This window comes from Lagopus leucura, unplaced genomic scaffold, assembly GCF_019238085.1.
Source record: "Lagopus leucura isolate 7727_CA_CO unplaced genomic scaffold, USGS_WTPT01 227-13_obj-0_obj, whole genome shotgun sequence".
Lineage (NCBI taxonomy): Eukaryota > Metazoa > Chordata > Aves > Galliformes > Phasianidae > Lagopus > Lagopus leucura.
This window is the reverse complement of record NW_024967080.1, coordinates 16,645-26,362: the sequence shown is the minus strand read 5'-3', so window position 1 is coordinate 26,362 and position 9,718 is coordinate 16,645. Positions and strand designations below refer to the sequence as shown.

The 9,718-nt window shown below is 65.4% G+C and overlaps 2 protein-coding genes across 3 annotated transcripts; one reads left to right on the top strand and one right to left on the bottom strand.

Annotated features, from left to right (window-relative positions):
• The first annotated feature begins 286 nt into the window (after positions 1-286).
• On the top strand, positions 287-3,737 carry LOC122192943 (zinc finger protein 282-like). 2 transcript variants are annotated; one of them, XM_042893640.1, is made up of 6 exons: positions 287-923; positions 1,013-1,139; positions 1,248-1,361; positions 2,228-2,338; positions 2,429-2,560; positions 3,010-3,737. In XM_042893640.1, exons 1-6 carry the CDS (start codon positions 555-557, stop codon positions 3,735-3,737), a joined length of 1,581 nt encoding a protein of 526 aa, XP_042749574.1. In that variant the 5' UTR covers positions 287-554. The 2 variants fall into 2 exon arrangements, with proteins under 2 accessions (XP_042749574.1, XP_042749572.1); XM_042893638.1 differs by having other exon boundaries at positions 2,228-2,560.
• A 1,191-nt stretch (positions 3,738-4,928) lies between these two features.
• LOC122192945 lies at positions 4,929-8,520 on the bottom strand. Its single transcript, XM_042893641.1, has 3 exons — positions 7,802-8,520; positions 6,508-6,711; positions 4,929-5,950 (listed from the first exon to the last, which is right to left on the bottom strand). The coding sequence occupies exons 1-3, from the start codon at positions 8,337-8,339 to the stop codon at positions 4,929-4,931; spliced, it is 1,764 nt and encodes a 587-aa protein (XP_042749575.1). The 5' UTR covers positions 8,340-8,520.
• Positions 8,521-9,718: the final 1,198 nt, after the last annotated feature.

Here is a 9,718-nt window from a genome sequence, read left to right as displayed (position 1 = left end):
GGATGGGATGGGATGGGATGGGATGGGATGGGATGGGATGGGATGGGCTGATGGGTGGCTGGTCGTTGGAGAGGTGGTCTTCCATCCTCGGTGATCCTCTGACGGCGCGGAGGGGGCGGTGGTGGGACCTGGTGATCTTGGAGGTCTTCTTCAACCTGCGTGGTTCTATGGAAGTCGGGTTGGTGGGGATGGCTGGGCGTCATCCCAGAGGTCTTTTCCAACCTTCGTGGTTCTCTCATTCTGTGATTCTCAGAGTGGGGCTGTGGGGGTGGGGCGCGGTGGGAATTGACGGTGGTGGAGGACCTGTCCAACCACGAAGGTTCGATGGTTGTAGGAGCAGGCATTGGTGGGGACGGGTTGGTGGTCGGACGAGACGGTCCTGCTCCAAGCTCTGTGATTCTGCAGCCCCGTGACTCGTGCTGCAGCCTCTCCTGGGCTCGGGCACAGAACGGGGTTGGGACGACGCGGGGTCACAAGGAGCAGCGCTGCCGCGGCCCCCCAGCGCGTGCCTCCCCACACAGGTGCAGGAGTGGAACGTGGAACCCCCCCACCTGATGCCCCTGCAGCCACCGCTGCTCCCGGAGCGGGCGCACGTGAGGGAGGCACAGCTGCACTCAGCCGAGGCGTCGCTGTGGACGGTGGTGGCCACAGTGCAGGCGATGGAGAGGAAGATCGACCTGCTGGCCACCCGGCTGCTCAGCCTGGAGGGCCGCTCAGGAACGGCCGAGAAGAAACTCCTGGACTGTGAGAAAACCGCCATGGAGTTCGGCAACCAGCTGGAGAGCAAATGGGCCGTGCTGGGCACCCTCATCCAGGAGTACGGGCTGCTGCAGCGGCGGCTGGAGCACGTGGAGAACCTGCTGAAGAACAGGAACTTCTGGGTGCTGCGCCTGCCCCCCGGCCCCCGTGGGGAGGTGCCCAAGGTGGGGCCGTGCCGGGGCCAGGTGGGGGGCAGGGGGTCCCGGAGCCCATCGGGATGGCAGCGCTGAGCTGCAGGGTTTTGTCCCTTCAGGTGCCGGTGACGTTTGTTGACATCGCCGTCTACTTCTCGGCGGAGGAGTGGAAGAATTTGGAGGAGTGGCAGAAGGAGCTGTACAACAACCTGGTGAAGGAGAACTACGAGTCGCTCATCTCCCTGGGTACACGGCCCCGTCGGGCCCATATCGCAGCTGTCCTGCCCGTTCCCCAGCACCATCACAGGGACGGCCCGGCCGCTGCTGTGACGTGCGTTGTGTCCCCCCGAGCAGATGCCGCACTGTCCAGGAGTGACACACAGCCCCGGCTGGAGCGTGGGGACGTGCCCTGCGTCCCCGATCAGCAGGACCTGGAGCAGCGCGAGATGCCGGCAGATGCCTGTGCGGGTGAGGCACCGTCTCGGCCCCAGCCCCGCTGCCTGTAGGGTGCACACCTCCAGCATCCCGTCCCTACAGGCTGTGCTGAGGCCATCCGGTCCCACCGGCTGTGCTTGGTCACCCGTCCCCATTGGACACCCCGTGGTCCCCCATCGCTTTGGCATACCCTGTTGTCACATGGCCCTGTGTGCTGGGCTGCCGTCAGCCAACACCATCCAGTAGTCACCTGTCCCCATGGGATGGATGTCTGCTGGTCACCCACCCCCATGGGATGTCCTGTCGTCACGCAACCATACAGGATGTCTGATGGCCACCCGTCCTTATCACATGGTCACCTGTCACCATGGAATATCCAGTGGTCACCAACCCTGTGGGATGTCCCATGGTCATCCAACCCCACGGGATATCCTGTGCTCACCCAATCCTGTGGGATGTCCCATGTTCACCCAACACCGTGGGACATCCCATGTTCACACAACCCCGTGGGATGTCCTGTGGTCATCCATCCCCATGGGCCATTCTGTGCTCACCTGTGGGATATCCAGTGGCCACTCATCTCTTTGCGATGTCCCATGGTCACCTGTCCCTGTGGCATGTCCTGCAGTCATCTGTCTTCTTGGAATGTCCCATGGTCACCCATCCCATGGGATGCCTCGTGGCCACCCATCCCTATGGGATATCCTGTGGTTGCCCAACCTATGGGATGTCACATGGTCACCTGCCCCTATGGCATGTCCTATGGTTACCCACAGCTCCACTGGGGAGCTGTACACAGTCCCGTCACTGCTGTGGGACAGGGGACACCCTGGGGCAGTGTGTGGGGCTGTGTTGGGTGGCCGCAGCCCGGCGCCGCCCAAATCTCTCCTTGTGCACAGAGCCGCTGATCTCCACCTCCGACATCCTGTCCCGGATCAAGCAGGAGGTGGCATTTGTTGGGGAGCAGCAGTTTGGGGAGGAGCGGGGGATGCCCACCGACCCCTGTGCAGGTGAAGTCTCCATTGCCCGCAGCATCTGCCGTCCCTCAGCACGGTCCCTTCCCCACAGCCCCATGTCCCCATCCCTGTCCTTCCCCACAGGTGCAGACGCCCTGATCACAGCTCACGACTTCTTGTCGTGGATCAAGCAGGAGGAGGAACCGTGCGTCAGGGAACCCTGGGAGCTGCCAGAGAGGGAAATCCTGCCTGGTCCCGTCCCTGGTCCTGGCCCCGGTGAGCAACAGCCCACAGCCACTGCAGACTGTGCCGATATGTGCTGGGGTTTGGCCCCCATTTTGCCCCAGTGGGTGTCACAGTGGCAGTGAGGCCGTGCCCCTGTGGTGCTGTGCTCTGGTGTTGATGTGGGTTGGGGGTGGCATTGGGGAGACCCCATTGGGGTGCCCTGATGGGCATCGTGGCGGTGGCGAGGACAGCCCTGCCTGTGTGCTGCGGTGCCCTGGTTGAAGCAGGAGTGGATTTTAGGGTGTGTAGGCTGCTCTGTCCTGACGGTGCCCTGGGGTCCACATTGTCGCCGTGACCCCAGTCCTTCTATGGTCAGGATGCACTGGAGACCACGTTGTTCCCACGACCCCGGTGCTTCCATGCCGGGGATGCAGTGCAGAGCACGTTGTCGGTATGGCCCCACTGCCCGCCAGCTGCTGACCAAAGCTTTCCCCCCGCAGCCGGTGAGGCGCTGCTGGTGAAGATGGAGGAGCAGCGCTGTCCCCGCGCCGAGCCTCCCGAGGAAGTGCTGCCGGGCGCCTCGGGCGAGCTGCTCTTCCCAGCCCCGAGCTTTGGGACCCCGGAGGGACAGGCCGTGCCGGCGGCGGCCGGGGGCAACGCGGCAGCGCAGCACAGACTGAGCAAAGCGCTGAGCGCCGAACCGGGGCCGGCGGCCGAGCCGGTGGGGGTCCCGGTGCCGGTGTCGGTGTCGGAGGAGCGTCCGCACGGCTGCGCCGAGTGCGGGAAGAGCTTCAGCGGGAAGAAAAGCCTCCGCATCCACCAGCGCAGCCACGCGGCCGAGCGGCCGTACCCGTGCGCCGAGTGCGGCAAGAGCTTCAACTGTCACTCGGGGCTGGTGCGGCACCAGATGATCCACCGCGGCGAGCGGCCCTACAAGTGCACCGAGTGCGGGAAGTGCTACAGCCGCAAGGAGCACCTGCAGAACCACCAGCGGCTGCACACCGGGGAGCGGCCCTTCGTCTGCGCCGCCTGCGGGAAGAGCTTCATCCGCAAGCAGAACCTGCTCAAGCATCAGCGCATCCACACGGGCGAGCGGCCCTACCAGTGCCCTGCCTGCGGCCGCAGCTTCCGCTACAAGGAGTCCCTCAAGGACCACCAGCGCGTGCACGGGGCCGAAGCCGGACCCCCGCCGCCGCCGCAGCCCCCCGGGTTGCCCCCCGGAGATTAGGGAGGGGCGGCCCGCAGCTGCGGACTGAGGGCCCCCCCCCCGCCCCCGGCGGCTCGCGTCGGCCACGGAGCTTCGTACCAAACGCGGGCGGCCGGCCCCGCCGAGGCCAGCCGCTCGCAGCCCCGCGCTCACCCCAACCCCGACAATCCGGGGAACGACGGGCGGAGCTGCCGCCGCCGGCCGCGTCCCCGTCCCCGCCTGCCGCTCTGCCCCCCCCCCCCCATCCCCCCGCTTATTTTTACTCCCCGTGCCGTCCCGCTCTGTACAGTGCTTGGGGTGTCGTTTTGTATGGACGGTGCAACGCAGAATAAAGTCGTGCTGGGCTGCCGCGCCTTCGCCCTGGCCCCGTGGGGTCCCCGCTCAAAGCCACCCCAGGACAGTGGCGGTGTCCCCCGAGCCGGAGCAGGGGCTGGAAGCAGAGCAGCCCCGCAGGGACACGCGGCGTTTCTCATTTTCCTTTCCCTCGCTGAACTCTTGGCCCTGAGAATTGGGCTGCGCGCAGAGCCCACCCCTCCCCGCATCCCCCCTGCATTTCCAAACCGGCACCAGGAATAAGACCCGGTGCCCGTCTCACTCCTTTGGCTGCTTGTTGTCTCCCAAAAGGGACCCGCGCCGCCCAGCAAGGACTGCAGCGCCATCACCCACACGCGGTGACACGTTCAGCCTCGCGGGGACAGCACACCGCGCTGTCACCCCAGCATGGGCCGCGCTTGGACCGTGGGGGATGGGGAACACTGAGTCAACACATGCAGTGATGGCTTCTTTTTTTTTTTTTTTTTTGCCTTTTTTTGCCTTTTTTTTTTTTTTTTTTGAAACAGAAGTTTATGGTTATATGCAAATTAGGTCATTAAATGATTTGCATAAAATGTTCGCCCACCAGCGACTAAAAGTGTTCCTAACACTTCCCCACCCCCCCCAAGGTAGTAAAATCCTACTCCACTATGCGCCGTCGCACGCGCGCCCCATCGGCACGGCGCGCGCACGAACCTCGCGTGTGCGACGCTGCACCCCCAGCCTGGGCTCGCACACGCGGGCAGGCGGGCAGGCGCGCACGGTGCCGGCCGCCCGCAGCCCCGTACCTTCGTGCCGGCACGGCGGGCACCGACCTCCTCCCGGCCCCCGCGAGCAACACGCGGCTCCGGGCAGGGCTGTACGCACACCACGTCCTTCGCGGGACGGCACCCTCCCGCCCTAGCTGTTGGCGAGGAACAGCCGTCTGTGTCTGGAGGCCGAGCCGCGCGGTCGGCCCCTGCGACGGCCGCGGCCCCGGTTACCGAAGGAGCCGCGGCCGGGCGCGGCGGTCTCCGCCCAGCCGGCGTTCGCCGCCTGCGGCTCGGGGAAGCCGGGCTCGGCTTTGGGCTGCTCGAGGAGCGGGCCGGGCTCCGGCCGGGGCTCCGGAGGCGGCCCCTGGCTCTGGCGGGCGCCGGCCCGCTCCTGGCGCAGGTAGCGCAGCTCGTCGCGGATGTCCGTCAGGACGCCCAGCAGGCGGAACTGCAGCTCGCGGTCCCGGGCGCGCTCCTCGCGCTGCGTGGCTCGCTCCTCCTGCCACATGGCCAGCTCCTGGTGGTACAGCTGGTCCCACTGCTCCTCCAGGTCCAGCAGGTGATGGATGTTAGTCCTCCAGCTGTCCCGGCGCTCCTCCCGCAGGCGGGAGCAGCCCGGGCCGCGGCCGGGGGCGGCCGGGGCGTCGCCTGGGGGAGAGGCAGAGGAGGGCAGCGACTCCTCGGTCAGGGCGCCGCCGTGCAGCGGGGAGCGAGCCGGGGGATCCTCGTCGGGGGGCTTCTCCCAGGCGGGCCCCATCAGTACCCTGGGCAAAGAGCCCGCCTCCGGGCCCGAGCCCCCCGCCTGCTCCTCGGGGTGCGAGGAGTCGACGGCGCGGCCCAGGGCGGGCAGCTCGGACGCACCGTCGTGGCCCCAGTCCGAGTGAGCGTCCGCGGGGTTGAGAGGGTCCTCGGGCAGGGAGGTGACGGAGCCCTGGGAGCTGCAGCGGCGGATCAGCATGGCTTGGCGGGACAGTTTCATGTCCTCCTCTGCTGACATTGGGGCCTCGGGTCCGGGCTGCAGCCCCGCCGCCCCGCCGTGGCCCCTCTCCACCTCCCGGCCTTCCCGTTCCTCCTCCTCCGACATGGACGCGTAGGACACCAGGGACTCGTTGCGCAGGGATGGGGATATGGCTGTCATGTCCGGAGTCCGCAGCTCCGCTCCCGACTCGGCTGGAAGAGAACAGAAACCCTCCTGTGAGCACACATCGCTGCCACATCAGTTCAGCGCTGCCCGCACCCCTTCCTGAAGCTCTGTCCGACCCTCAGCATGCCTTCCCTGCACACCTCCCGGCACCCACAGCTGTTGGTTCCGCAGGCCCAGTGCTGCAAGGAACACCGCAGCCTTTGTCCTCCCTTGGATCCGCTGCACAAACACTGCTCACAGAGCAGGGGCCGTGGACACGGAAGTTGTTTTGTTGAGAACCGCAGTGGTTGGATTTAATCTTGAAGGTCTCTTCCTTAAACGCCAACTTACACAATTCTATGATTCCTGCCACTGAACAGCACTGGTGCTTGCAGAACCGTGCTCTGGGCTCACGCACCCACAGCCTTTTGGGCTGTGCAGACGTGGAGGCAGCACCCATGGGGCTGGGCTCAGAGCCGGGCTCTTCCACACCAGGACCACGCTCCTGGTGCAGACCACTCCCCACCTCAGCCAGGTCCCCAGGCTCCAAACAGCCACCGCTGCCCTCCTCTTCCCCCCCCACGAAGCCCCAGCACAGCCTTACCCGAGCTGCTCTGCCCTTCCCCTCGGCTGTACTCGCAGATGACCGAGGGGTCGGGGCTCTGCACCGCCAGCCGGGGCGCAGCGGAGCCCTCCACGTCGGGCAGGGAGGAGGGCTGCCCGTTGGTGTCAATGTAAATGCTGGGGTGGCTCACACCGGGCTGCAGGTGCATGAAGGACTGCTTGGATGCACCGGGGAAGAACAGATCTGTGGGACAGAGAGAATCCAGCCTCAGTCATGGCGACAGCGGCACGGCGTCAAGGGCAAGAGGGTGACCTGCTAACACCAAAGTGCCTCCTAAAGGGACAAGCTGCGTGGCTGCTTGCCATCACCTGCCCACAGGACTGGGCTGGCACCCCCCAGTCCTCCTCCTCAAGCCCAAAACTTTTCTGCACCGCACTAAGAAGGGGTTCTGGTTCTGAAACAGCCCGAGTCTGCTTCAGAAGAGAAACTAGAGCCACGCTGCCCACCCATCTCCTGTGGAACCTGGTGAAGAGGAGAGGAAGGAGCAGGAACAGCTGCTGGTGTCCTCGAGGGTACAAAGAACACAGACATGTCCCCTTGGTGGAAATGAAACGGCGGAGGGGATGTTTGCCTCCTGGCCAGTGACCAAGCACATTGGTGGCCCAGTCCACAGCATTGGCTACTTAACCCCAGCATTGTCCCTGCAAGCATCTCCTGGGTTATCTGAGGGAAATAAGTGTCACCCAACAGCAGAACCCACGTGAGACCACGACTCAGATGTATTCTGCAGATAGCAGAGGGCGCAGCGTGCCCAGGAAGCCCCAGCCTCACACAACACCACAGTAATGCAGCAGCTGCTCCCACTCTCTCTGGCTTCAGCTAAAAGTGAGGGACACTAACACTGAAAGGAACAGGGGGAATAAAATCCTATCCTGTCTTCTACTGGCTGCCTTCAGACAGTATCCAGCGATGCCAGGCAGCACACTGGACTTAACAACAACAACAAGTACCCATTCCACAATGCTTGACGCGTTCATGTCAATCCCAGGTTATTCCCACGGTGGATTTTAATTCCAGCTTACTCAGCTTCCAACCCCGGTGCTTTGCTATTCAGATACGGGACTGCAGCCCTGCAATCCCGACACAAACCACATAGGAGAGCAAAACCCACAAGTCTCCTTCCACCATCCAACTGCTCGGCAGACCCTGGAGCTTGGGGCACCGCAGCCCAGTGACATTACCAGGGCAGCATCACTTGAGAGCGCAGGCAGGGCTGCAGCACAGCACTCTGCTGCCCCAGCTCTCCCAGCCCCGGACAACCAACACGACTGACCTGGATCCAGGATGATTTCGGGCTCCGAGTCGTGACTGGCCTGCAAGAAGGTGGAAGCCACCATCTTCTCCAGGGGCGTGAGGCGCGGCTTGTGGAGCGGCCCGCCGGCGCGGTTCATGGGCAGGTGCTTCTTGGAGGTGATCTTCTTCTTGACGTCCAACCGCAGGTCGCGCCACTTGTGCTTGAGGTCGTCGATGGAGCGCTCGGTGTAGCCCAGGAAGTTGACACGGCTTTGGATTTGGGTCCAGAGCTGCTTCCGCCGCACAGGGTGAGCCCGAAGGGCTTCTGACCCATACAGGGCGCTGAAATGCCGGACCACATTCCAGACCAACGTCTCGGTCTCGTCATTGGAGAAGTTGGCCTTCCTCTTCCGGCCAGATGCTGGCATCGCCTGCGAGGCTGCGGCAGAGGTGGAAGGGGCACAATTGAACCTCGGTCCCCACTCCTCTCTGTCAGCTCCTGGGGGAAACATGGGGCTGCGGGAGCCCGAGGGAGCCGCGGAGGAGGGAGCCGAAGCAACGGCCCCCGAGGTATCCATGGCAGGGGAGGCTTGGGCCGGGGAGGATCTAAAGAGCCGCTTCGGCACACCACGCGGCAGGGGGGCACCTCATCCCCTCGCCCCGGCACCTGGGAGGGGAGAAAAGGAAAGGGCAGCGGTGGGTGGTGGCAGAGCATCGCCCCACAGGGCCCCTATGGCAGGCAGGGATACCGAGGGAGACCCGGCCCTCTCCAACCAGAGCTATCCGGGGCCCCCAGCCAGCTAACAGGGGGCACGGAGGGGGTCACGGTCACAGTGACGTGGGCTGTGGTCCCACAGCGAGCACCTCAGGGCCACGGTGAGCGCCTCGGGGCCACGCACAGGGCAATGGGGAGAGCCTCGAGGCCACGGGGAGGCATCAGTGCCACACGGAGGGCAATGAGGAGCAGCTCAGGGCCACGGGGAGCAACTCTAGTTGCACACTCAGTGCCCCAGCAGACAGCTTTGTGAGAGCACAGGGCCACAGCAGGAGCCACAGCGACAACTTCAGCACCACAGCAGCTGCTTCTGGGCCGCAGTGAGAGCTTTGGCCACGTGCAGCACCTCAGGTCTGCAGCCAGGACTTGGTGATGGCCGCAGCCACAGCCAAAGCATCAAGGCTTCAAGGCCACAGCAAAGACCTCGGCTGTGGTGCAGGCGCTGGGTCATGGCAAAGGCTCTGGCTGTGCTGAGCATCTCAAGGCTGCAGTGAAGACCTTGGCAGGGATCTCAGCCACGGCAAGAACCTTAAAGCTCAGTTTTTTCAGTCCTCTCCCATTGGGAAGGAGAGAGCGAGCAGAACACCGCCAGGTTCTGCACCTCAGGCTCCAGGTGAGGACCTCGGGGCCACGGAGAACCCCTCGGCTCCAACAAGAGAGCCTGCGAGCCACGGCGAAGCCCCTGACCCACGGCAAACAGCTCACGGCCGCGGTAAAGACGGCAGCGAAGGCCTCGGACACAGCGAGCACCTCGGGGCACGGAGGTGACGGCCCGGGGTAAAGCCTGCGCCGCGACGAGCGCCTCGAGGCCACGGCAAAGACCTCGGGCAAGACGGCGAGCGGAAGGGCCGCGGGGCCGCAGGGCTCGGGCAGGGCGAGCGGCGCCTCACGGCCACGGGGAAAAGCACGGCCGGCCCGAGCGCCCAGCGGCGACGGAGAAACCGGGAAACCGCGGCGAGCGGCTCTGGCACGGCGCGGCCCCGGGGAGCGGCTCCGGACCGCGGGGGGGACGAGCGGAGGCCTCGGGCACGGAGCATCCTCGCGGCACGGCGGGGCAGGCAGAGGCCTCGGCCGCGACGGGCGGCTCGCAGCCGCGCCGCAGGGCCGCGGCGCCGCGGGGCCCGGCCGAGGCCTCGCGCCCCTCCGGGGGGCCGCCGCCCGAAGGGCCACCCCGCGCCCTGC